Source organism: Cervus canadensis, chromosome 10 (assembly GCF_019320065.1).
Source record: "Cervus canadensis isolate Bull #8, Minnesota chromosome 10, ASM1932006v1, whole genome shotgun sequence".
In the NCBI taxonomy this organism is placed as follows: Eukaryota; Metazoa; Chordata; class Mammalia; order Artiodactyla; family Cervidae; genus Cervus; species Cervus canadensis.
In genome coordinates, this window is record NC_057395.1 from 43,255,690 (window position 1) to 43,283,118 (window position 27,429).

The following is a 27,429-nucleotide window of genomic DNA, read 5'->3' on the forward strand; positions in this document are numbered from 1 at the left end:
CCAGGCTGGATGAAGCACAAGCTGGAATCAAGATTGCTGGGAGAAATATCAGTTCAGTTCAGTTGCTCAGTTGTGTCTGACTCTGCGACCCCATGTATTACAGCACGTCGGGCCTCCCTGTCCCTCACCAACTCCCAGAGTTTACTCAAACTCATTGAGTTTGTGGAAGTGGAAGCCATCCAACCATCTCATCCCCTGTCATCCCCTTCTTCTCAAGATTGCTGCGAGAAGTATCAATAACCTCAAATATGTAGATAACACCACCCTTGTGGCAGAAAGTGAAGAAGAACTAAAGAGCCTCTTGATGAAAGTGAAAGAGGAGAGTGAAAAAGTTGGCTTAATATTCAACATTCAGAAAACTAAGATCATGGCATCCGGTCCCATCACTTCATGGCAAATAGATGGGGCAACAATGGAAACAGTGACAGGCTCTTTTTGGTGGGGTGGGGGCTCCAAAATCACTGCAGATGGTGACTGCAGCCATGAAATTAAAAGATGCGTCTTGGGCTGCGCATTTCTTTACGTCCGGAGGCTCGGACGAGTCCTCTCCGCCTCGTGCGTCAGGCCGCGCTGCGGTTATCCGTTCCGGGACTCTTTTTCGGGGCCACCAGAAGCCCAGCCCTTTGCTGGGGGCGCTGCCGGCGCCGCCCTCCGCCCTCTCTACCAGTAGGCCGATTCTCTTGGTAGCAGTCGGTGGGGTGGGGAAATGGTCGTGCTTTCGGTGCCCGCCGAAGTCACTGTGATCCTGTTAGATATCGAAGGTACCACAACCCCGATTGCTTTCGTGAAGGTGGGTGGGAAGGGACGGAAGTGGTGGTGAAGAAGGGCGGAGGCGGGCAGGTCCGCGGCGAAGAGATATGGGTGCCGCCCGCCGGGCAGGTGTGCGCCCCGTCGCCCTGCAGGACATTTTATTTCCTTACGTCAAAGAAAATGGTAAAGAGTATCTGCAGACACATTGGGAAGAAGAGGATGTCAGTCTTTTGAGGAAACAGGCTGAAGAGGACTCCCACCTGGATGGGGCTGTTCCGATCCCGGCAGCCTCTGGTAATGGGGCGGACGACCCGCAGTGGATGATCCAGGCCGTGGTGGATAACGTGTACTGGCAGATGTCGCTGGACCGGAAGACCACGGCGCTGAAGCAGCTGCAGGGCCACATGTGGAGGGCGGCGTTCAAGGCGGGGCACATGAAAGCAGAGTTCTTTGACAAAGATGTAGTTCCGGCCGTCAGGAAGTGGCGAGAGGCTGGAATGAAGGTGTATGTCTATTCTTCAGGGAGCGTGGAAGCACAGAAACTATTATTTGGGCATTCTACAGAGGGAGATATTCTTGAGCTTGTGGATGGTCACTTTGATACCAAGATTGGACACAAAGTGGAGAGTGAGAGTTACCGAAAGATCGCCAGCAGCATCGGCTGTTCAACCAACAACATCTTGTTTCTGACGGATGTTTCCCGAGAGGCCAGCGCTGCTGAGGAGGCGGACGTGCATGTGGCTGTGGTGGTAAGACCGGGCAACGCAGGGTTAACTGATGATGAGAAGACCCACTTCAGCCTCATCACATCCTTCAGCGAACTGTACCTGCCTTCCTCAGCCTAGGGGAGGGACCCTGAGGAGACCAGACTGTCTTCACAGCGTCGTCCCTGTCATCTAGTTTTATTCTAATGGTAAAAAGCATTTGCTTAAAAAATACAGATAAACACACATGGAAGGTTTGTTGAGTGTGTGTATGTTCAGACTTCCTTTCACAAGCACATAAGTGGGAAAAAGAATCTCCGTTCAGTGAAAAGGAAACTTATTTTAAAGATGCTCTATATGTAGAAATTGTTTGGGACCACAACCCTAACCCTTATGGAGGGCGACGTATAGTTGAGAGAAGAAATTATGACTGAACAGGTCAAGTGTGTTAATGTTTATCAAGTCAAGCATCAAAATAGATTGGTTTGAGCGGTTTCTCAGAAGCCTTGTTATTTTGAAACTAGAAGTTTTTCAAAGACATTCCTAATAATAATTTACTTCCCCTTTTAAGTTGTGAGTTTAAGATTACAACAACCTAATTTGAAACTATTAATCTCTATTTACAAATGACAAAGCTATTTGTTTCTGCTCCAGAAGAGAGCAGAGTTGGGAAAGAAAATGCATGTGAGTCTTGATTAACCAAGTGTCTGCTACTTAAGAAACTTGCTGATCATTGTGGTACCCACAGCAAGCAGTTGCCTTACCAGTGGAAAAGATGCACTAATGTAACAGCTGAAATAGAAATGTGCTTCCTAAGGTTTAAGCAAACAGCCTTAATCCTGCCCGTTGTTACAGATTTCAGAGTTGCCCAGCTAACTACTTCTTAGCACAGTTTGAGAACATATGTTAATTCCTATTTACTATTAAAAAAAAATGGTTTACTGAAATTTATCCAAAAGACCTAGAGCCCTGATATCTAATATGAAATGGATGCAAGAAATGTAAATTTTATAACAGCATTATTTATCCTGGTTCAACCTAATGGGATGGCATGTCAGTTTCATGTGATTAATAAAAGCATTTTCTTCAAAAAAAAAAAAAAATGCTTGCTCCTTGGAAGAAAAGCTATGACCAACCTAGGCAGCATGTTAAAAAGCAGGCATTACTTTACCAACAAAGGTCCATCTAGTCAAAGCTATGGTTTTTCCAGAAGTCATGTATGGATATGAGAGTTGGACTATAAAGAAATTTGAGCACTGAAGAATGGATGCTTTTGAACTGTGGTGTTGGAGAAGACTCTTGAGAGTCCCTTGGACTGCAAGGAGATCCCACCAGTCCATCCTAAAGGAAATCAGTCCTGAATATTCTTTGGAAGGACTGATGCTAAAGCTGAAGCTCCAGTACTCTGGCCACCTGATGCGAAGAACTAACTCTTTTGAAAAGACCCTGATGCTGGGAAAGATTGAAGGCAGGAGGAGACGGGGATGACAGAGGATGAGATGGTTGGATGGCATCACCGGCTCAATGGCCATGCATTTGAGCAAGCTCCGGCAGCTGGGAAGTACAGGGAAGATGGGCATGCTGCAGTCCATGGGGTTGCAAAAAGTCAGACAAGACTGAGTGACTGAACTGACGCTTATCACTGGGGAATACAAGGTATTCTGGCCCGGCTAAAGGTATCCTTGCAGTGGAAGCCGGGTCCAAGCAAGGCTCAGCAACCTTTCCCCTCTGGAATTACCCTCCTTGGAACTGGACTGTTTTCCCCAGTGTGTTCTTGTGCTGACGGTTGATATCACACACTGTCTCCAAGCCCACTGCCCCTGGGGTCAGAGCACAGGTGACTCTTGCCCAGTCCCCTCTGAGATGTGCATGACTGTGGGGGCCTGAAGAGGATCAAGAAAACCAAGCTCCCTCCCACACCCTTGCAGACCCACCGCCAGTGGATTTTCTCTGAAAGACTCCTGCTAGGAAGCCTGGGGACCCTTCCCTGAACAGATGGGACAGTGGAGTCAGCCTCCAGTTCCTCCAGGACTGTCCTCTCTGCAGATGTTGTGGAGCCCAGGTCTGGCAGCTTGTTTCTCAGAAGCCAGTTCTCAAGAGAAAAGTGTTGGTAGGAAAGGAAAGGTTGCTTCATTTTGGAGGCTGGTAACCAGGGCAGAAGGCAGACTCCTGTTGTAGAGAACCAGCTCCCACTTGCTGTTCAGAGGACTGGCACCTTTAAGGGGAAGTTTCTGGGTTGTCCAGGCAGAGAAGGAGTAGGATGGCACAGTCATCTCTGACAGTCATCTTGAAATCCATGATGCGGTGGACTTTTGGTCATTTTGGTTAAGTAAAATTAATCTCTAGTTTTGGAGTTTGTTCCCATTTCCTTGAGGCCAGGTCTTGGAATTGTGCCAAGTAGAGTAGCTTATGTCATGGCTTCAGTTCAGTCATCGTGTGGTCATCTTCTTCCACCTGAGGGGGCTTCAGTGTCTGTAAAACAGCCCACGGGATACAGCTCAGAATGTGCCCTCTGGTCCTTGGGGAGGAACTAAAGGTCCTTGTCTTTGATAAGTGACTACATTATTGTGTTTTGTCTTGTGTAAAGGCTTAGAGTGCAAAGTATAATAAGTTTTAAGCCCAAGGTGCTGCTTACACAGGGGCAGCTCCACTCCCCACCCCACCCCAAGACTTAGCCAGGAGGTGAGCAGCCTGCCCAGCCCAGGAAGATGGTGATCGCTCATGGGGTTGCTTTTCCATCTCCATAGTCCTCCGGAGAACCAGGATGGGTGGGATGGGGCCTCTCATCCTCAAGGAGGTGGCTCTTTGACGTGGCAGAGACTTTCTTCTGTGGAGACAAAAAGACTCACAGGGAGAAAAAGATGTGATGGGCTGACGTTGTTGTGCTCTCTGCTGACTCCCCAGTTTGTTTATTTTTCTTCTATTCCAAGTATCTCTTCAGTCCTCGCCTTCTCTCAGCACACTCACACACACACACATGCACGCACGCACAGACAAAGCCTGCAGAGACAGATATAAATCACTCACCTTAAAAAGAAAAAGCACAAAAAATTCTTGACTCTTCTGTTAAAATTCTCTCCCTGGGCCAAGAAGGGCGACGAAGGGAACTCTTTAAACCTGAACATCTGAGAACTTCTTGTGTATCCATGTCCATGTGTTCTCACCGCCTGACCCCTGAAGGGTCAATGGGCCCCTTGGAGGCTTGACTGTCCCCTTCTGCTGCTGTGTTTCTGGCTGTCCTGCCCCCTACTCGAGATTCAGAGAAACCATTTTCTTCTCCTTTATGTCTCTCTCTTCTTTGAGTTCCTCACAAAGCAGACCCCTCTTCCCCCACCCAGAAGAGGCCTAGAACACTTCACCCCCATCTCCAGTCCTTAGAACATGTCCCTCATCCCCACAGCCCAACACCGTGGAACTTTGGTTTCCCTTTAACTTTTCCCCTGTCTAGTAGCCCACCTCTCCCTGAGAACTGAAACATCATTTGCGAAATCCGAGATGCTGATCACATGGCTTATATAAACATGCCTTCTCTGGCGTCTGTGTCCCCCTGGGCTCAGAACCTCATGGCATTGTCACCCGGTGTGACTCCCAGGGAGGGTTGCCAGATCCAAGGCTGCCGAGGAAGACAACTGGCAGGGTTACCATTTGCAGACAAGAAATGAAGACATGATTTCCCAGTTGCTTTCCCAAGAGGTTTTTGCCAAAGCTCCCTGGGACAAGGAGCGGAGAGAGGGGACCGCACTTCACAGGGGTTGCCATGCGGAGAATCAGGAAGGAGACCCTAAGGCTTGGAGTGACAAGAGTCCACCCCAGTTCAGAGAGGCATCTGAGAGACAGTCATGCATCCCAAGGTCTGTCACATTCATAATGGACCACGTGACAAAGTAGCTGCCCGCTTCTCTGAAAGGCTAATGATAAGCGTGCAATATGAACGCCCAGTGGAGGGAATGAATCACAGCAAACTGCAGTCTCTATCCCCTGAGGTTGCCACTGGCTTCCCCACCCTCCTCCTCGAAACAAAACTACAACAAAAAAACATGGCAAAGAATGGACTTTGCTGAGCTCCCATCTTTAAAGCTTGGTTTGCAGCAGGGGGCTTCAGAAACTCCAGGATCCCTGGGTTGGGAAGATCCCTTGGAAAAGGGAAAAGCTACTCATTCCAGTATTCTGGCCTGGAGAATCCCATGGACTCTATAGCCCATGGGGTCTCAAAGAGTCAGACATGACTGAGCGACTTGACTTTCACTTTCTCATCTCTGCTGGATGCCACCTTTTGGGGTTGAACTTATTTTTCCTGCTGCAGGGAAATCAATACAAGCTTTGAATCAGACTTGGATTTTTTATCTTCAGTCTTACCACCACCAAGGAAGCTTTTGGGAAAAGGGCATCTGGGAACCTTGAGACCATGAGTGCAGTCCCGAAGCAGCCCCACAGTCCAGGAGTCACAACACAGCAGTGGAAACAGCCAGAGGAATCACAAAAGCCATTGTGTCTCCCTGGCTATCATGCCACTAAAGAAAATCCTGCATGGCAAATATATATAGGAGGGGGGTGTATATGGACATTTAAACTGTAGTTTTGAGTCAATTCTATAGTATTTTACATACTACATAGTATTTGATTATTGGATTTTGCATATATAATTTATTCATTGTTAGCTCAATTCCTATCAAGAATTTATATAACTTAGCTAGAGTCATTCCACATTTTATTTTTCTGATACATTATCTCATAGTCTTTGCTTGACTTGTGCATTAACTCCAAGTTCATGGCTCCTCCTCTACAACTTGTCTCCTCAATTTTACTTTATTCCTTCTACCTTCACATAGTTACTTCATTCACATTATGAATAATCAAGTGTTTTGTTACTGTTGGAATTTATTTACAAAATTCCTTAGTTGCAACTTTTCAAAGTTTAGTAATAATTTTCTCATTGTATTTTGGCATCAGGTATTGCAGAAAAAAAAATCTGAGGATGTTATGATGTCTATATTTTGTGATTAATTCCTTATTAAAATTCAGACTTTTCGGTTTATTGGTACTTTTTAAATTAAAAATTTTTTTTTTCTTTTAATAAAAGTAGTTCAAATATATTGTCAAAAAGAAAAAAAGAAAAACCTGCATGGGATGGATGCAGAATACCCTGAGGCAGATGGCAAGGAGACAGCCCCAGGCCATGAGGCTGGAATGGACAGGTGAGCACCCAGCCTCCTAGCCTCTGAGTGGAATCACCCACATCCCACAACCTTCTTCCCTCACAGGATGGAGCCAGGGGCCCACAGCTGTGACTCCTCACAGCCTGCCTGTCCTTCTTCTTGGGATTGCCTTCCAAATAAACCACATGCACCCACCTTCCTGTCTCAGGTTCTGCTTCTAGAGGAACCCAGACTTAGACATGCACCTTCTAAATGAAGGCCTAGGTAACTAGGTGGACATAAGGGGGAAAAGAACATGCCCCTGAATGCCAGGATGCTCCAAAGAGACAGGTTCATAAATTCCAGTATCTACAACTACATTTTCAGTGTAGAGAAGTCTCCAAATTTTTTAAAAAATGGATTGATTTACTGATTGAGATAGCACTAGTTTATAGCATTACAGGAGAGCCATGTGCACATTGTATTTCTACTTCTGTGGACACTGCGCTCCTCACACCCACAATGCAGTTTCCATTCAGGAGCAGACAGTCGACCCCCTGCATCCATTTCCCCCTCCTGGCCCCCCGCCCCTCTGGGAACCACTACTCCATTCTCTGTTACCCACCTGTTTGTTTTTGTTTGGTTAGACTTGTTCATTTATTTGGGTTTTTGTTTGTTGGTTTTTTGTATTCCATATATGCCCTGAGGGACAGGACCTGTTAGAAACAGTCTGTTCACAATTCATGTAACAGGCAAAAGGGACAAGGACCCATATCGGAACTCACATCAGAGACAAGAGGCTGAGTTTCCATTCTCTGTTCCTTCATGAACTTACTCCATAGAAATGCTCCCTATGTAATGTGAAGTGAAAAAAAGCAACTTGTATGACCCTCATTTTATGAGACTATTTACATTAAAGATAAGTTATCATATTTATGTGTCTATTTATACATTCATGGAGCACTGAGTTCCAGGCATTAGGTTTGCTATTATATGAGCATTTTTTCTCTATAAATATTTAGAGAGCATTCATTGCTCTTAACAGACATGTTATCAATTATATATAAACATGGAAGGATGCCAGAAGAAAATATAAGAACATGGTAGAATGGGTCATGGGATTATTAATAATGTTTCCTCACTCATCCTTTGTATATTTTTAGGAATTTCCAAAAGCTAACAAGAATTGTTTTATGACTTAGCAAAAATCAGCATGGTATTTCAAATCTCCTTTGTAGCAAGAATCTTTATAGAAATTCCGGAGTCGGTGAGGAGCCAAACTCACACAACAGAGAGGTTTGATCTTGAAAAATGAAACAGCCTCCAGCCATTCTAGGAAGGTCTTTCACAGCACTCAACACAGCATCCTCCTGAAGGTACACCATCCCCAGCTTTCCACTGATGAATCTCCATGATTTTGTAGGTCCTTCCACCAAGACATGCAGAAATTTACTCTGCATTTGGCTCAAACCTCTTTCTACATTTGAACAGGGCTGAAATTACTAGATGGAAGAAGTGGCTTCAGGAACTCCCACATCTCTCCCCAAGTTCCCATTTATCTCTGATGGTTGCTGACTCATCACCCCTCAACTTGGTGGTTTCAATCAGCAACGAACATTTTATTCTCTCATAGTGTCGGTGGGTGGTTCTGACTCAGGCAATCCTCTGGCCAGTCAGTCATTGGCTGGAGCTGGAACAGACTTGGGGAGCCTGGGCGCTGGAGCAGAGTGCTGGAGCAGTGTGGCTGGACATCTTCCCCCACCCCATCTCTGTTCATGTAACTGCAGGGTGGCCACGCGTGACCTCTACAGGTGGGTGACTGGGCACCTTCCAGTGTGGTGGCATGGGGACCAGCAGCAAGGAGGAGACTGAATCCCCTTTCATGGCCTGGCCTCGGAAGTTACATCACCCCTGTACACTCTAATAGCCGAAGTAGTCACTGAAGACGTCCCAGTGCTGGGGGGCAGGACATAGCTCCATGTCTAGACAGGGTGAGTGTTAAGGTACCTTCAAGAAGAGGCTGAGCCATGGGAGAAGCTGCTGTGGGGAAATGGAGATCCCTTTTTGGTAACCCCCCCACCCCAATTTCCTCCTCATCTTCTGAGACCCAGAGATTCTCCTTGTAGGGCAGTCTTCTTGAACATTTTCTCCAGCGATAGGGCTTGCTCCTTGGACCTCCTGTATGCCATCTTGCACAAGATGGTTGCTCATGAGCCTCTTCGTACTGGGGGAGTTCATGTCTCTCTCCCCAGCAATCCTGTAAACTCCAGGTTCATTCATTTTCTCTTCCTTGTGTTACCTATTCAACAATGTTTAAAATGACATTTTCAAAACTCTTTACCAGCGTGGGTAGTGTAAAAACCCTTTTTGGACACTTTTCCTGATTTTTACTACAATGTGTTACTTGCTAAGATTGTCCCTGATTCCATAGGAAAAGTAAGAAAGAAAGTCTTATTTAGATGGAAGAAGATAAACTAGAAGAAATGTGAGGAAAAAGAAAACCCAAGATTCTACACAAAACTGAATTTTTTTTACTCTAAAGTAAAATTCCAAATTTTGAACAACTGTGGTCAGTACCAAATATATAGATCATAATGTTAGCAGGACAACATGAAATTACCTTACTTAAAGGGACACAAAATCCTCCTCTCTGTTCTTTTTAATACTGGGCCTACTTCATCTTTCACTTGTCTTTACACTGACTGAAAATAAATAAAATTCCCCTTAACAACCTGCTTTTTTTCTTTTTGATGTTTCAAAAACATCAAAACTTTTTTTAAAAAAAATGGCAAACTTTTTTTTTTAATGTGGACCATTCTTTTAAAAGTCTTTATTGAATATTTACAACATTGCTTCTGTTTTATATGTTTTCCTTTTTTGGCCAAGAGACATGTGGGATCTTATCTCCCTGACAGGAATCGAACGCACCACATTGGAAGGGTGAAGTCTTAACCACTGACCACTAGGGAGGTCCTGAGAAAACATTATTGATTACATAACCACTGCAAAAATAAAAGAATACTTGCCTGATTGTAACTGGAAATATTTACATTTAGCTAAGAACTGTTTTCACGGGAATGACAAGACATTCTAATCCAAGGAAAGGTTATGAAATTGGCTTCCTTCTCCTTGCCTTCCATGATGTGTGTGTATATATATATATATTCATCTTTTTCTCATCATTAATAATGGAGGTAGGAATTTCTAATCTGTGGGCTTTCTGATTAATTGTACACTGTAAATGAAACTATATTAAACATCCGTCATCATAAAAACTCATCTAAAGAAAATTTGATTCTTCCTTGGTAATTCAGAAAGGTTCATAATTAAGAATGACCATTATAGGTTTCAAATATGTTTGGTTATTTGAACAATGACTTAGGCTCTGGATAAGTTGTTTCTATTTGATGGATCACTGAAAAATCATAAATGATGTATTTTTCCAATTTTGGTCTGCTGAAAGATCATGCATTATTTATAGGTTGTCTTTAATTAGACATGTTTTGTAAGATTCACAACATATTTCCCTTTAGGTTTTCATAGTGGTTTTCAGTGACGGGCCTTACTTACCGCAAGCATTATAGTGTTATCATTTACACTAGGAAGAGAAAGGAATTGGGAGCAAAGGGAGCCTTTTTAGTAACCCACACCTCAGAAGTCTAATTTCTTCCCACATCTTTCATAGCCAGTGGTGTTTTCTCTGATTTTGATGTTAGTATCAGACCCACTGGATCTTTGAACTGTCCAAGTCAGTAAGGTCAGGCAGTCTTGATTTCTCTTTTCATGATTGGAGTTCATCTCTAATGCTGTTCGTCTCCTCAGCCAAGTTCCAAAGTGAAAATGTCCATCCTCACTCACAGTGGAGAAAACCACTTAGTTTTTAAGAATCATGGTGTACAACCAGGGTCTTCAGCTTTCCCTGGAGCCACATGTAGAAGGAGTAATGACCCCAAGAATGACATCCTCCCATGGGCAGGCCCAGATTTGGGCTAAAATCTCTGAAATGTTCTGAATAGATGAAGCACTAAAATGGTTTGCCATCATGATTTTATTCCTGGTAAAAGTGCAAGAACATGTCAAGAAGTGCCTCTGCAGGAAAGGAAATTCTGGCCATTTCCCCCCTTCCCACCCATGCAAGCAAGGCCGGGGCATAAGCCTTCAGGCAGGCTCTGCAACATGTGTCAGCTCGACTCCCTGGAATGATGGACCAGAGGTGGCCCTGCTGCCAGGCCCATGGCTCCGAGCCCAGGGATGTCCTGCACTCACACCGTGAGAGCTTGGGCTGCCCGTGAAGACCTGCGTGCTGCACGCTCCCTACCACGTGTGTCTCATCGAGCTCTGCTGTTGACAGGCGGCCTCCCACCCGCCCACACCCCCACCCCCACCAGCCCATCACAGATCCAAGCAGGACACCTTCCTGGATGGCTTCAGCCTCAGGTGGGGGAACAGAACAGCTGAGTTTCAGAAACCTCCCTCATCCATAGCTGTGTGTCTGATGGTGAGGGTCTCTGGGGCTTGGGGAGTTTGAGAATGTTGTATTTCCCTCTGTTCCTGGAGGCTGTTTCTGCTGGGCGCCAGTACAGCTCCTCTCTGTCCCAGTGATATCAATTCTCAATCCCGTCCCCAGAGCCTACCCTCGGCTCTTGTCAACACAGCAGCAGAGAGCGGCGTTGTTATCATGATAACTAAAATTAGCTCTCATTTTCATGAAGGAAATAATCCCCAAGCTTTGGCGCTTTTTGTATTAGTTGTAATCACTTTTGACACATTTCCCATCTGATTGGAGGTGCAGGTGTGGGATGGGATCTGTGCCCCGCTTGGCTGGCTGGGGTCAGTGCCAGGAGCCAGCTTTGCAAGAGAAGGGCCCAGCACTCTATTTAGTCATACAAATTGCCAATTGCTCTTAGAAACCCAGGATTGTGGCAAGGTAAAGGCTATAGAGATTGAATAGAATATATTCCAATCTTTTCATGAAAACAATAAGAAAGGTCCTCAGATGCTGTGAAGTGTGAAAGTCGCTCAGTCGTGTCTGACTCTTTACGACCCCATGAATTATACAGTCCATGGAATTCTCCAGGCCAGAATACTGGAGTAACTAGCCTTTCCCTTCTCCATGGGATCTTCCCAAACCAGGGATCCGACCCAGGTCTCCCACATTGCAGGCAGATTCTTTACCAGCTGAGCCACAAGGGAAGCCCCAAAATACTGGAGTGAGTGGGTAGCCTATCCCTTCTCCAGCAGATCTTCCCGACCCAAGAATCAAATCGGGGTCTCCTGCATTGCAGGCAGATTCTTTACCAACTGCGCTATCAGGGAAGCCTTCCTTGCATGTTGGGATGTCCCCAAAAGCCCAAGACAGAGGAGGACAGCTACAAAGCCACACTGTTTCCTGCGTGCGTCCATCTGTCCAACCTCAGCATCTGAGAGTCATCTTTGGCTTTTCCCTCCCTTCCCTCCCCTAAATACAATCACCCGCATCCTGCCATTGTGTCTTTTGTGAATTCTGCCTCGTCCAGTTCTCCAGTCCCTGTTCTCACTGTCTTTCAGACCCTCACTCACTCTCGTCTTTTCACTTTGAGGTATTTGTCACCTGCTCTTCGACCAGCACCTCCATCTGCTTCCACCAGCCCTGCATCCTGCCCTGCATCCAGCTTCCAGACTGGACTCCTCGACACATCCCTACACATGCTTCTTCTATAAGAGGAGGCTGTCCTGATCTAGAGGTGGATGGAGAAGAGGCAGTCAGAGAATGCGGTATGAATGCTGTGACAGCAGACCCTATCTCTTCCCCATAGGCCCCTCTATGGGCAGTTTCCTACCGTGAGCCTCAGCATCTTGGCCCAGGGCAGCCCTGGGTGAGGAGGAGCTTCACTCATGGGCAGGGGAGGCCAGGAGCACCAGGGACCCGTGAGCCGTGCTGCGAGGAGATGCAGAGAGTGCTTCAACTTCTCAGTGCTCAGAGAGGTGCTCTATGCTTCTTTTTCTGAGTCTCCATTGGGAACTGGCCCATCTATCCCCAGCAGTGACCTGTGTGAAGACACACCTGTCTAAAGTACAGTAAGTTCCCTCCATAGGAATAAATTCTGTTCCAAGAGTGAGCTCATGAGTCCCATTTGTTCGTTAAGTCCAACAAAGTTAGCCTAGGTACTCAACTAACACAATTGGCTATGTACTGCTGCTTTTACGCTTGCTTCCAGACATCCTGGGCTTGAAATAAAGATATTACTGTACTCTATACAGTGCTATAAAGTACACAGAAGCACAGCCCCTTGTAGAGCCTGTGACAATGTACACCAGACACGTGAACTAATTTACATACTTGAACATATGAACACACATTCTGATCTTGGAAAGTTCACAACTTGAAGGTTCCCATGTAGGGGACTTACTGTATCAGAATACAGAGTAATACATTTAGCAGTAGTTATTGGTTCAAAGTTATCATTGGTGTCAGACACTGGGCTGAATTTGGGTGACTTAAGGATGAGGGGGAAGAGAAATCTCTGCAGAGGCTGAGAATGGGGAGTCAGGGCACTGGGGGAAGCCGGGGGGCAAGGACAGGGAGAGAGGCCCATAGGCTTGAAGGGGCGGGGGTGATCCGCAGTGCCTCATGGACCCAAGGAGGCTCCTGTCTGTAGGTTTTCTGGGTGGATAAAAATGTTCATCGCCTTTCTAGCCTCTCGGCCTCACATTTACCATCCTCTGCTTTGCTTCCTGTTTCAGTTTGTTCCTCACGACTTCTGACTTCTGCTCAGAAAGACCATTTACTTAGGTGATGAAGTCTGGACAGATGCCCAGGGCTCACTAGCCAGCATGTCATTGTACCTACCATGCTCTGGCTGACTTTCCCATGAGCAGCTCTACCCAGCCCTCACCGTCTCACAAGCTCCCAGGGAACAATCCCCTAAATGTATGTTTTCCTCTCTTTCCTGCTTGATCTATTAAGATTAAACGCAATGGTTCATTTCCCAAAACCGTCAGCACCACTGACAATTGCTGCAGTAACTTGTTACAATGGAGACTACTATTTTAATTAAAATCACCATGGAAACAATGGGGCCCACACAGGTAATGCCAGGGTGGGGTGGGGAGGGCAGAACCAAAGTGGGGTGTGTCTCGGGCTGACCAGTGTCTGGCCGTTGCTTTCCCGTTTATCAAGTCAGCCAGGACCGCTTGCCAAAACAACTCCCGTCACAGAGAACTATGAGTTAGTTGACCTTCACCCTTTTCTCCATCTCCTCCTACAGACTTTCTGGTAGGTCACATTGATTCCTGACATTTTCCTGACCTGGTTTGTGACTTTATAGCACACAGTTTAAACAGTTAACTTCCAAAATGGTCCTTAATTCACTTGCGCAGCTGGCATATGTCTGACTTTAGGGTGAACTCAGTCCTGGGTGATGCAAATGTCTTTCCATTGTCTGAGCAACTGACCTCTTGAGGGCAAGAGTAAAGAATAGTATGCTTGGCAGGATTTATTTATTCAAAATTACTGTTGGTTCCTGACACTGACTCCATCTAGGGTCGGTCAGGCTAGGGGAGAAATATGAAAACAATATCTCTGTGTCCTCAAAGAACTCATTCACTACCTTGGAAGACAGAGATTTATTTAAAATTGTTCAATACAGTACAATCTGTGCTATAATAGAGTTTTGCATACACTTTTTTGAGGGAAGATACCAAAGTGCTATCCAATTATTAATATCAAATGCCATAATTTTAAATAAGAAATCATTAGAAATTATAACAAATTTCAGTATGGAACCAGTTAGCTGTTTTTGGTAAGTTCTTCTAACTTTTCTATCATTATTTGTTGCTGTTGTTTAGTCACTCAGTTGTGTCCAACTCTTTGCAATACCATGGACTGTATGTAGCTCCACAACCTCCTCTGTCCATGGGATTTCCCAGGCAAGAATACTGGAATGGGTTGCCATTTCCTCCTCCAGGGAATCTTCCTGACCCAGGGATCAAACTTGCCGCATCTCCTGCATTGGCAGGTGGACTGTTTACCACTGAGGCACATTTGTGCAAAAAACAGTATGGTATTCTTTGGAATAAAATTTTCAGTGATAAATTAATCCCTAAGAAACATAAAGTAAATAATAGTTCAAAATAAAAATAAACTGCATTTTAGGTTGACTCGATAATAATTGCTTTTAAAATCAAATGCATATGGAAAACATCCCAAGCTATCTCATCCTGAGATGCCACCATGCTGCAATTCATCCCCTCAAGCTCCCAGGCAAGAAATCTGAATGATGTGTTGTTTAGTACAGTTGTCCCTCAGAGTCCACAGGGGACTAATTCCACAGGTGCTGATCCCTTTCATAAAACAGCAAAGAACTTGCATATATAACCTATGTACATCCTTCCATATACTTTAAATCACCCATAAATTATTTATAACAACTAATACAATGTCACGCTACATAAATAGCTGCCAGTGCGTGGTGAATTCAAGTTTTGAATTTTGGAACCCAGGATTTTTTTTCAAATTTTTGATCCCCCATTGGTTCATTCTGCAGATGCAGAACCTGTAGATACGGAGAGTCAACTGTAGTTTATACTCACTCCCAATTTCTGTATCAATACTGTTGGTTCTATTTCCTAAATACTGTGCCAGTTCATCTCTACTTCTCAATCACCACAGCTCTTGCCAAGGTAAACCCCTCACTGTCTTTCTTTAATATTGCTATATTGGGTCATAACTCAAAGATCTTGAGTTTTTCCACCAACTCTTGCTTCACTACAGGGACAAGGGGTAGTTCACCTAAATCGCAAGCCAATCAAGCCACTTTGTTCTTAAAAACATTTGGTGGCTCCCTATTGCCTGCAAGAATAAGGTTAACAATGACACCCCATAGCTAGGCCCTAAATGGCTCATAGTCCTCTTCATACACTTTCTCTTTTGCTGTTTTTTCAATACAACTTAAACTCCATCCTCACCAGCTGTTCAACAGTCTTATAAAACTTCCTGTCTGTGTCTCCATGCCTCTATGGTCTTTGCTCTTTCTGGAATCCACATCATTTAGGGAAAACCTACTATCTTCTAAGACCTTGCTACTCAAAGAGTGGTCTGCTGACCAGATGCATCACGGCACCTAGAAGGTTGTTAGCAATACAGAGTCTTGAGCTCTCCTCCCGACCCTTGACTCAGAAGCAGCATTTTCACAGCATCCCCAGGGGATCCTCAGACATGCTAAGGACGGAGACACACTACACTAAGCCATCTCCATCATCAGCTTCCCTGACATACTCTTCATCCTTGTCAGGGACGCAGCTCCCAGAGCTCCACCGACTTTGATGTCGCATAGGAGTCATCTGAGCTCTTGAGAGACAAAGGAATGTTACCTGTTCATCTTTATATGCTCAGAGCCGAACACTGAGCTCACTGTCTTTCATCCCACCAACAACTACCAAGCACCTGTGAAGGGCCAGTCACAGTGCGAGGTGGTGATGATGCTAATGGTGAAGAGATGGTGCAGCCCCTGTTCACAGGCGTGAGAACGATATACATCATCAAAGACAAACAGAGACTTTTGATAACAGTCTTGCCAAGAGAGCTGAGCGTGAACTGTTGGAATTTAGAGGAGCAGAGAAACACGTGCTGACCCTGGGTGTGTCCCAGGGTTCACAGGGACATGATTGTATGTAGTTAAGGTCATTGATGACTCATGTAAATACAGAACAGAGAAACCAAAGAGGTGGAGTTGGTGATTACATTGTCCATCACAAAGCACACTGTACCTAGAAATTTTCACTCTTGGAAAACTTGGCGTTATAGCTATCAAGCTGCTGAGTCTTTTCAAGACCCCTGCCCTCTGACTTTTCATTCTTTAAATACTGCTGCAGTCAGAGACCTCTCTACACCCACAAGCAATTCCTTGCATCTTCAATTAGCTGTAGCAGCCAACTTCTTCCTCAGATTGAGTTCATAAGTCTGCCGACATCTACTCTTAACCTCCTGAATGGTCTTGGATAAGTCATGTTCATTCTACTCACTGCTTCCCAGCTGGGATATCTTATGAGTAACTATGAAGGATGCTTCATCAAGAAGCTAGTGTTGAAGGCAAGTGATGTTTCATCCTATTTGGAATCCCTGGAGGACATGCCACAGAGCCGGTCCCCCTGAGAGGCTAGGAAATTGAGGTATACACCAAAAATCCATCCATTATCCTAAAAGGCTGTTTTTAGGGGGTGTGTTGATTCTTGGGCACTTCTGGCCTTTCATAAGGCAAAGTGAGCATGTGTCAGAGTCAGAACAAGTGCAGAGTAGAGAGTCTTTTCTATAGAGAGTGAGTCCTGAGAGGGTAGGAGCAGGGCCCCAGCAGCACCAGTGGCAGGAGAGATGGGAGAGGGACACTCAGGTGTGCTTGTTCAAATAAAGACCTTGGCCTCTGGAAAGCAGAAACAGAGCAAAAAAGTTGATTTTATAGTATTTCTTTCAAGGAAAGGTAGTAAGTATTCTATAACTCTAAAAAAATTAGTGTAGAGAGTAGACTTTTTCAGCAGCTGTTGCCAACACAGCTCTAGCTTTCTCTATGGATGCTTTTTTGGAATAGCACCACTCAGCCTAGGTCATTCCAGTGGCAGAGCCAGAGAATCTGGAGGGATGAAGCCCCTCATCTTTTCTCTTCCTAAGGGGGTGCTCCATGCCAACACCACCAGGTGCCCAGCCCCCAGGTCGCACCAGGTGACTGAAGTGAGATTGCTCACAGAAACTGGGGCAGCTTGGAATGCCATGGAATCCATCAGTAAGAGCCACCTGCACCAACTCTTGGTCCCAGCACCTCAAGAGAGCTGCCTCCACCCTCCAAGCACCCCAGGTCTCCCTCAAAGTGTTGCCTTGAGGACAAATGCAGCATAGAACTCATGAGAGAAGTTCCTGCCCTTTTCCATCAGAAACTCAAAAACTCCCAGGAACACAGAGGCGCTTATGAAGGTCGTAGCAGCAGGAGCCCTAAACTCCGCACAACAGGGAGGCTTTCCCTGCTGCCTTTAGGTATGATCTGTTAGGGGTAAGCCCACTGGTTTGCCTCCATTAGGTAGGTAGCTGGTTGGTCTCTCCAAACACCCAGGTCGGGACCTCAATTTTCAGTCATGGAGGACCAGGAGAAGTGGGGACAACAGCTGAAAAAGGCAGACATTCTGCTAATTAACTATGAGTTGGAGACAGGATGGAGTAGTGAGAAAATTGGAAGAAGTGGTGATTTTGACTGAGAAGTTACACTGAATTAAATTTAAACTTTTAATAGGGGGTAAAAAATTCTGTAAATGTTGGATGACTATATAAGGAAGTATTCAGTTCTGGGTTGTTTTCAGATGCATTCTTTATTCAGGACCCTGTAATAAACTCTGAAAAAAGCAGAGTGGCATGTCTTTGCTGAAACCAGTAAAATCAGTCTAGCCATGATAGCATTTTCCCAGTCGGCGCAACCATGAATCACTACTTTCTCTAAGGACTTAATTAACGTCAAGGCAAAAGCCTCTAATTTTCCCCCTATTTATCATTTGGCAATAAAACCTGTTTACTTACCACGGATGCCAACGAATAGATTAAGCTGATAAAGAAAAGTATAAGATTAACAAGTGCAATTTACTTGTCAGATGGAGGTATTTTATTGTTTCACCGAGTTGTTCTCTCTAGAGGGAAACTTGTGCGTTGATACTTTGCAACAGAGACGAAGCCAGGGCCAGTTCATAGGTCAGTGACAGGGAGATGAAGCCCGATCATCTCTGTGGTCCAGGGAATGCCCTTCCCACTCCCCTCCCATCACCGGAGAAGAGAGATAAGAAAGGATCTTTCTTACACGCTCCAAGTTAAACCAAGTTCTAAGTGTGTTTGCTTCAGCAGCACATGTAGTAAAAGTGGAACCAGACAGAGATTAGCGTGGCCCCTGAACGAGGATGACGTGTAAATTCGTTAAACACTCCATTATTAAAAAAAAGAGTTTTAAATATATTGCTGTAGTAAAGGGAACCACACACACACAATAAAACAATATTACAGTGGCAAAAAGGGAAAAATGGGGAGGTGGGGGTAGTTAGGGAGTTTGGGATGGACATGTGCGCACTGCTGTATTTAAAATGGAAAAACCAACAAAGACCTACTGTATAGCACAAGGAACCCTGTTCAATCTTATGCAGTAGCCTGGATGGGAGAGGAGTTTGGGTGGGGGATGGATACATGTATGTGTATGGCTGAGTCCCTTCGCTATTCACCTGAAAACTATCACAACATGGTTAATCAGCTATACCCTAATACAAAATAATAAGTTTAAGAAAAAGAAGCAAATAATTACAATATTATAGGTGGCAAAAATAGGAAAGTGGAGTCTATAAAGGCTATCTATACTTCTTAAATTAAGACATAAATGTACTTATTATTCATAAGTGTGACATGTGAATAATAATGATGATGACTTGACAAGTTAAAAATATACTATAAATCCTCCCAAGTACTGGAAGTCAAACACACATAGCCCACAAATATTGAAAAGAAGCGAAAGGGGAAAACAAAGCAAAGAAAGGAAAAGAAATCCCTAGAGCAAACGAATTAGGAAATACAGAGTATATTGAAAACAAATCGCCAAAGTGAAGCTAGCAACAAGTAACACATAAACCATCATGTTCAAGTCATACATTCAGATGAAATGACACTGACAAATGCACATCATTCAGCATACCTAGTGGGAGAAAGTCTTGCAGAATGAAGTATGTGTGAAACAAACTGATAAAATCAGATTGGGCAAAGACTGACCAGGCAAACTCTAACAAAGAGAAAGCTAGGAGTCACAGTAACAATATCAGGCAAGGATAAAGTTAAAGCAAAAAGTGAAACCTAGCATGAAAGGGGTAACAAATGTTAGCACATGGCATCACCCACAATGATAATGCAACTGTGTTTTATGCACTAAATAACAATGGGGAAAGAAAACAAAGCATAACTCCAAAGACTTCCCTGGTGTCTTCGGCTTCCCTGGTGGCTCAGTCAGTAAAGAATCTGCATGCAATTCAGGGGACCAGGGTTCAATCCCTGGGTCAGGAAGATCTGCTGGAGAAGGGAATGGCAATCCACTTCAATATTCTTTCCTGGAGAATCCCATTGACAAAGGACTCTGTCGGGCTGTAGTCCACAGGGTCACAAGAGTCGGACATGACTTAGTGACTAAACTACCCAGAGACTTATAGAAAAAATTAACAAAACCCAGAAATATTATGAAATCTACTCATTCTTATGATATCGTGATTGATCAAGTGGATAAGATTTCTCAATTAATTAAGGCAGTAGAGGTTCTGAAGTCAGTCAGCCTCAGCCCAGATGGGTTTGCTCAAACACAAATCACTGGGGTCCACCTCAGGGTTCTGCTTCAGTTGGTCTGGGTGGGCGCTTGAATCCTGTGCAGATGGACATTCAGTAAAGAAAACTATCTGAGGAGAGATGGTGTCCTTTTGAAAGGTGAGGGATTACAAAGACAAAGATGATTCAACAAAGAACAGGTATCAGAAGTCTCCAGGAACTTGAAAGACTTAGGTGGTGGGTCCACCAGCCCAGGGGGGTCACAGCAGAGCCTTGAGGTGACTGCAGGCCCAGCAGGAAAGCCACCAGCCCTGGGGTTCAGAGGAGAGACATGAGGACAGAGGGGGAATTTCACCCCCAATCTCTGTTTCCAGGGCTTCCCTGGTGGCTCAGATGGTAAAGAATCTGCCTGCAATGCAGCAGACCTGGGTTCGATCCCTGGGTCGGAAAGATCCTCTGGAGGAGGACATGGCAGCCCACACCAGTATTCTTGCCTGGAGAATCCCACTAACAGAGGAGCCTGGTGGGCCACAGTCCATGTAATCACAAAGAGTCGGACACGTTTGATTGACTAACACTTTCATTTTCACTGTTTCCAAAATGCAGGTACCTTTTGTTACCCATGGGAGCAGAATTCCTCATTCTGTACGGGTCTGTCCATCTTAGTCTTATCTCTCCTCAGCTCTCTCAGGTGCTAAAATTTTCCTCACAGACTCCCTTTTATTTCTGCTCCCATTTAAAAAAAAAGAAAAAAATCTCTGTTTGGCCATGTGTCGAGTCCTTTACACACATTCCTTGACTGTGTCCCTGTGAGGGCCGTGACCCCCATGTTACGGGTCAGGGATCTGAGGTCAGTGAGATCACCTACCTGAACACAGCACGTGTGGTAGAGGGGCTCGAATCTTCATCCACTTTGACCTAACGCAAGAGCCACATGACACTCCCCACTCTGCTTCTTGTCTGTTAATCCTCTTTCTTTTGCCTTCGTCTCTTTCTCCCAGCCAGGAAGGGTAGGTCTGCTTAGTCTTTTTTTTTTTTTTTCTCCTCTCTTTTTCTCCTGGTTCTTTCCCAGGAAGTAGTCAAGTTTATATGAGTCTCTTTCAAGCCACCTCCCATGGCCACATTCCTCTGTCTGCTGAAACCACTCCTTCCTCTTGACATTTTGATCTGGATGGAAGGCAGAGGCTGTCATCAGAGAACAGCCAGCTGCTGGTAGCACCAACATCCCACACGCCCGTCTGTCCTCACACGGCCTGCCAAGTCCCTGGGGCCTGAGTCTCGGCTTTGAAAGTCTCCAAAAATGGCAACATCCTTGGCCAGAGACAAGATTCACCAGTTCTTCCTAATTCTGTAGCTTAGAAATCGTTTGCCTTTAAGGTGTCTTTGAGCTTTCACGTTGGCGTAGTAACTTACAGAGTTTTGAAGATGGATGCCTTGCTCTCATCTCTATCTGCCTTTCCTGTTGATCAGAAGTCAACTGCAAAGGGGTGTGCATCAGACCAAGAAATCTGACCAGACCCTGATTTCAGCACCGTGGGAGCGGACCAGTGGGGGTGGGTGGTCTCCAGGAGTCCTTCCTTGCTAGACATTCTGATTGTTCACCAATGCCCTCTGGGAATGCAATGCTGGATTCCATCCTGAAGTCTGGAAACTCTGGACTTTAAGGAGATGATCACGTTCCAAAAATTGAGATAGCAAAACAAACAGGATGGAAGAGTCTGAAGGCACTCCCTTGATTTCCAGCTGTTTCCAAAATGTGTTCAGTTGAGCAAAACCCCAAACACATGGTGGAAAGCTTAGTTCCCTCTAAAAATGTTAAATCTACACATCAAACTAAAAGAAACCATCTCTGTATGAATCAGATTCATTCACACTCAACTAATGCAAAGCTTGGCAAGGAGCAAATGGAATATAAAGAGACTCATTTTGGTGGCCCAAAGACATCTTCCCTTGCTCCAGGTTGCCTACTAAGAAGTGGAAAGAGGAAAGAGAAAGCTGGACTCCTTGTCTCACTCAACACCTTCCACTGGCAAGACTCTTTTCGGCACTAAAGCACAGGTAGGAGCAGAAGACACTGTCTGTGAAGAGGATATGCATTAGATCTAGAAAAATGGTCCTGACAAACCTATTTTTGGGGCAAGAATGGAGATCCAGATATCAAGAGTGGACTTGTGGACACAGGGGAGAAAGGAGTGGGCGAGCAAATGGAGAGAGAAGCCTTGAAACATACACATTCCACCGGGAGCTCAGCTCGGTGCTCTGCGATGACCTGGAGGCTCAGGAGGGAAGGGGTATGTGTATACATACAGCTGATCCACGATGCTGCATAGCAGAACCTAATGCATATTGTAAAGGAAGTATATTCCAACATAAATAAGTAAATAAGAAAAGCCTCTGGCACATCCATCACAGCCTTACGAAGAGGCTCTCAGTCCTTCCTTGCCTTGCCTCCAACCACGATTCTGGTTGAGGGGCACTCTATTTTCTCCCTGGATTATTTGAGCATGCAACTCCGAGTTCAATTTTGCCCTGTTTAACCTGCTCCCTCCCCAGGATCCTTTCCTTTCTAAAGGATCTTGTTAATCAGGTAACTGCTCTGTGACTGACTTTTGGCCTCACTCTCACCTGGAAGTCCTACAAACTCTTAGTTACTTTGCATTAAATACCTCCCCCACCCCAGACCCTCCCTTGAATAGCAGCCAGCTATTCTGGGCTTTTTAGAAACCTGCCCTTTCATTTCTCTTACTGGTCTCTTCTTCCCTCATTCTGTTTAAAATCCTATTCTTTTTTTCTTCTTCATTTATTTTTATTAGTTGGAGGCTAATTACTTTACAATATTGTAGTGGTTTTTGCCATACATTGACATGAATCAGCCATGGATTTACATGTGTTCCCCATCCCGATCCCCCCTCCCGCCTCCCTCCCCATCCCATCCCTCTGGGTCATCCCAGTGCACTAGCCCTGAGCACTTGTCTCATGCATCCAACCTGGACTGGCGATCTGTCTCACACTTGATAATATACCTGTTTCGATGCTGTTCTCTCAGATCATCCCACCCTCGCCTTCTCCCATAGAGTCCAAAAGTCTGTTCTGTACATCTGTGTCTCTTTTTCTGTCTTGCATATAGTGTTATCGTTACCATCTTTTTAAATTCCATATATATGCGTTAGTATACTGTATTGGTGTTTATCTTTCTGGCTTACTTCATTCTGTATAATGGGCTCCAGTTTCAGCCATTTTTTTTTTTAATTGGAGGCTAATTACTTTACAATATTGTAGTGGTTTTTAAAGAACCACTTTAGGGACTTCTCTGAGGGTTTAGTTGTTTAGACTTCACCCGCTAATGCAGGGGGTGTAGGTTTGATCCCTGGTGGGAGAACTAAGGTTCCACATTCCTTGGAGCCAAAAACCAAAATGTGAAACAGAAGCAATATTGTAACAACGTCAATAAACACTCTAAAAATGGTCCAGATTAAAAAAAAATCTTTAAAATAAATAAATACCCACTTATATAATACTTCCTCTATCTAGTTTTTAACTCGTTATTTTTTTTTAATAAGTTTAGATTTTTACAGGAAAACATAAAAATAGGACAGTAAGTCCCTGAACTATGACCCCAGCCTCCACTATTGCCAACAGTCTTACATAACCATCCTGCAAGTATCAAAACCAAGAAATTCACATTGGTTCAGTTCAGTTCAGTTCAGCCGCTCAGTCATGTCCGACTCTTTGTGACTCCATGGACTGCAGCACACTAGGCCTCCCTGTCCATCATCAACTCCCGGAGCTTGCTCAAACTCATGTCCATTGAGTTGGTAACCATCTCATCCTCGGTTGTCCCCTTCTCCTCCTGCCTTCAATCTTTCCTAGCATCGCGGTTTTTTCCAGTGAGTCAGTTCTTTACATCAGGTGGCCAAAGTATTGGAGTTTTCAGCTTCAGCATCAGTCCTTCCAATGAATATTCAGGACTGATTTCCTTTAGGATGAACTGGTTGAATCTCCTTGCAGTCCAAGGGACTCTCAAGAGTCTTCCCCAACACCACAGTTCAAAAGCATCAATTCTTTGGCATTCAGCTTTCTTTATAGTCCAACTCTCACATCCATACATGACTAGTGGAAAAGCCATAGCTTTGACTAGATGGGCCTTTATCTCTGCTTTTTAATATGCACACAGATTTCTCAGGAGGCAGATCAGGTGGTCTGGTATTCCCATCTCTTTAAAGAATTTTCCAGTTTGTTGTGATCCACACAGTCAAAGGCTTTGGCACAATCAATAAAGCAGAAGTAGATGTTTTTCTGGAACCCTCTTGCTTTTTTGATGATCCAGCAGATGTTGGCAATTTGATCTCTTGTTCCTCTGCCTTTTCTAAATCCAGCTTAAATATCTGGAAGTTCATGGTTCATGTATTGCTGAGCCCTGGCTTGGAGAATTTTGAGCATTACTTTGCTAGCCAGTGAGATGAGTGCAATTGTGTGGTAGTTTAGTCTTTGGCATTGCCCTTCTTTAGGATTGGAATGAAAACTGAACTTTTCCAGTCCTGTGGCCACTGCTGAGTTTTCCAAATTTGCTGGCGTATTGAGTGCAGGACTTTAACGTTATCTTTTAGGATAATAGATTCACATTGGTTCAATACCACCAAAAAAAATAAAAAAAATTAAGGCCTAATTTGACTTCCACTAGTCTTTCCACAAATGTCCCTTTTTTCTGTCCTGGGATCCAACCCAGGATCCCTTAATGCCCCTAGTTTCACCCCTTGTGGTTCTAGACTTGCTTTCTCACAGAAAGATGAGACACAGTGTTCTGTCAAACCAGTGTTTTCTCAGGAGAAGAAGCCTTTGAGCTGGCATCTCAGCTGAGTGCTGACCGTGTACCTGACAAGCAACAGGCTGGCGACACACAGACAGAAAATACTGGCCACTGGAGTCCTTCCCGTCAACTCCAAATATACAAATGCCACATGCTACAGACCACTACAGACGCTCTCTTGACGTTGTCACCTTTATTGTTTTTTATTTTTCAGGCAAGAATTTATGTAAGAAGATGATGAAAAGGAACAGGTCACTCAATGACCTATTGGATGGAATGTGAGCTATTTATTCGATAAATATTTTGTTGAGTGTCTACATGCGCAAGATGGTTGTGGAAAGGACAAAGAGGCACCCGGGAATTTGGGACAAGATGTGTTCTGTAATACTTGTTTATTTAGGAAAATGGGATTTGTAATTCCCAGGAAACTTTGATCCTTGGTGGTTACTGCTCAGTCCCAAACTTCTGCTGCTTCACCCAGCTAGTCTCTCTCTCTCTCTCTCTCCCCCTCTCACTCACTCTCACACACACACACACACACACACACACACACACACACACACCCCCTCCTCCTGCTCCTGAGCCCTTTGTCTGAGTGATGTCAGCTCAGGAGACAGTACCTAGGAGCCTCCAGGAGAAGAACCATAGCATCAGAAGATAGAAGGAATTCTCAGTGGCCCAAAGCGATGGCAGTTTTGCTCTACACTCACTAATATCAAAACCAAGTTGAAAAAGAGGCAAAAAAGACACAAAGGAATATGCATGCTTATAAACCAAGAAATGTCCACTTTGTCTAAATCCTGATGAAACTGAGGGCCCTAAAAGGCTTTGGTTCCTGAAGTCACAAAACTTCCAAATGTCCTGTTCTTTCAACACTGGTCTTCCACCTTGAGATTATCATACCGAGTGAGGTACGTCAGAGAAGGAGAAATATGTGACATCCCTTATATGTGGAATCTTAAAAAGAAATGAGGCTGTTGTTTAGTCACTAAGTCCTGTCTGACTCTTTGCAAGGCCAGGCCCCTCTGTCCATGGGATTTCCCAGGCAAGAATAATGGGGTAGCCATTTCCTTCAGGGCATCTTCCCGACTCAGGGATCAAGTCCAATGTCTCCTGCATTGGCAGGCAGATTCTTTACTGCTGTGCCAGCTGGGAAGCCCATTTATTTATATAAAATACTCAAGCATTATAATATATTTATAAGAATTGTATTCCATAAGTATTGCAATGTATTTGTATAGCTCTAGTAAGACATATCACGTTGAACAAGTGTGGGATTTCAGAGGATGTGCCCACAGCCTTGGCAGTGCCCGGAATGTCCTACCACTTTGTTGGTGATTATGGTGTAGGTGTGGCTTCTGAGCAATATCTGTGATCAGACTGAGGGTGTATTAGGTAAAACTTTTCTATAAAACCATCAGAGCATGAAGCCTTTTGAAAAGACAGATTTGACAGTCTTTCTGGTTTCTATTATGGTGATTAGTCTAGTCACTGTTTAACCTCTTCTTGACAAATGCTGTTAATTTATGGAAACATCAAATGCACCTAGATTTTTTTTAGTGTTGGATGAAATTTATGCAGAATGTGCTCTTAAGGAAAAGCTTTTTATCTGTCTGCTCATTTCTTTTCTCCTTCACAGTGCATCAGGTTGTGGCTCTTCATGTTTTTCTTGAAGAGATGTGCCTGAGATTGATTTATTTACTGGCCTTTTCCTGGAAGCAACATTGGTTTTATTTATTAATTCTACATATTGCTTATCTGGGCAATTTTGTTTGATTTCAAATTCGTTAGTGACTACTTTGGTGTTTATAACTGCTTTTTTCTAACTTCCTTTGTTTGTACATTCTTTACTTCTTGAGTAATTTCTAGTGAATATATTTCCAAATACTTTTTCTGTTAATTAAAACATTTATGACTACGGACTTCCTTCGGCTATAATTTTGGACCAATATACAGTACTCTCCTTGTCTTGAACTTCTAAAAAGTCTATAATTTTGGTGTTTTTTTTTTCCAGTTTGACCTAAGGACTTTTTGAATTACTATTTTTAATTGCAGATGGTTAGATTGGTAGCAGTGGAAAGGGACAGGGGAAACGTTATTTTTAATTTCCAGTTGTTTTAAGGTTCTGTTGTTCTGGTTTCTATTTATTGGCTTTGTTTCTCTGATATTTTGCTTCTCTGGTTATCCTCCAGTAAACAATAGGAGATATAATATGATTTATATACAATATATTATTAGGAATTGGCTCACAGGAGACTGGGAAGTCTCATGACCTTCAGACAAGGAAGATGTGTGAAGGTGTATTAGTCACCAGTCGCATCCAACTCTTTGCAATCCCATGGACTGTAGCCCACCAGGCTCCACTGTCCACGGAATTTTCCAGGCAAGAATACTGGATTGGGTAACCATTCCCTTCTCCAGGAGATCCTCACAATCCAGGGATCAAACCTGGGTCTCCTGCATTATTGTTGTCTTCTTTTTGTGGTATATTCTTATTCTATCCTGTTATTTTCTTTATTAAATGCCCAATCTTTTTCTTTTAAAAATAGTACAGCATTTACAAGTGTGGTTTCCAAAATCTACTCTTTCAATTCCCTATCTCCACCCTGGTCAGTTATTTATCTGACTATCTGTCTGTCTCCCTGTTGAGATGTAGCATATGTTAAAGGGTTTGAAAGTGCCTGGCGTGTAAGAACCCAACAAATGTTTACCCATGGATCTTTTTTATGACTA

General features: G+C 44.2%; 1 protein-coding gene, 2 long non-coding RNA genes and 1 other non-coding gene across 5 annotated transcripts; 3 read left to right on the forward strand and 1 right to left on the reverse strand.

Moving 5' to 3' along the window:
• The first annotated feature begins 472 nt into the window (after positions 1 to 472).
• On the forward strand, positions 473 to 2,313 carry LOC122448711 (enolase-phosphatase E1-like). Of its 2 annotated transcripts, none has more exons than XM_043480254.1 (2): positions 473 to 761; positions 903 to 2,313. In XM_043480254.1, the coding sequence occupies exon 2, from the start codon at positions 1,071 to 1,073 to the stop codon at positions 1,593 to 1,595; it is 525 nt and encodes a 174-aa protein (XP_043336189.1). In that variant the 5' UTR covers positions 473 to 761; positions 903 to 1,070; the 3' UTR covers positions 1,596 to 2,313. The 2 variants fall into 2 exon arrangements, with proteins under 2 accessions (XP_043336189.1, XP_043336188.1); XM_043480253.1 differs by having other exon boundaries at positions 473 to 790; positions 903 to 2,312.
• A 5,380-nt stretch (positions 2,314 to 7,693) lies between these two features.
• Positions 7,694 to 13,536, forward strand: LOC122448713. The gene is made up of 3 exons (XR_006271727.1): positions 7,694 to 8,400; positions 12,169 to 12,343; positions 13,313 to 13,536. It is a non-coding gene; the product is annotated as an uncharacterized LOC122448713 (long non-coding RNA).
• On the reverse strand, positions 8,587 to 20,915 carry LOC122448714. Its single transcript, XR_006271728.1, has 3 exons — positions 20,758 to 20,915; positions 12,409 to 12,616; positions 8,587 to 8,888 (listed from the first exon to the last, which is right to left on the reverse strand). It is a non-coding gene; the product is annotated as an uncharacterized LOC122448714 (long non-coding RNA).
• On the forward strand, positions 18,428 to 18,531 carry LOC122449027. The gene has a single exon (XR_006271845.1). It is a non-coding gene; the product is annotated as a U6 spliceosomal RNA (small nuclear RNA).
• Positions 20,916 to 27,429: the final 6,514 nt, after the last annotated feature.

Excerpts from the sequence above, each read along its gene's own strand:
- LOC122448711 (XM_043480253.1), top strand. The coding sequence starts at position 707 with ATGGTCGTGCTTTCGGTGCCCGCCGAAGTCACTGTGATCCTGTTAGAT. Across the intron at positions 791-902 it reads CCCCGATTGCTTTCGTGAAG|GACATTTTATTTCCTTACGT; the intron begins GTGGGTGGGAAG and ends GTCGCCCTGCAG.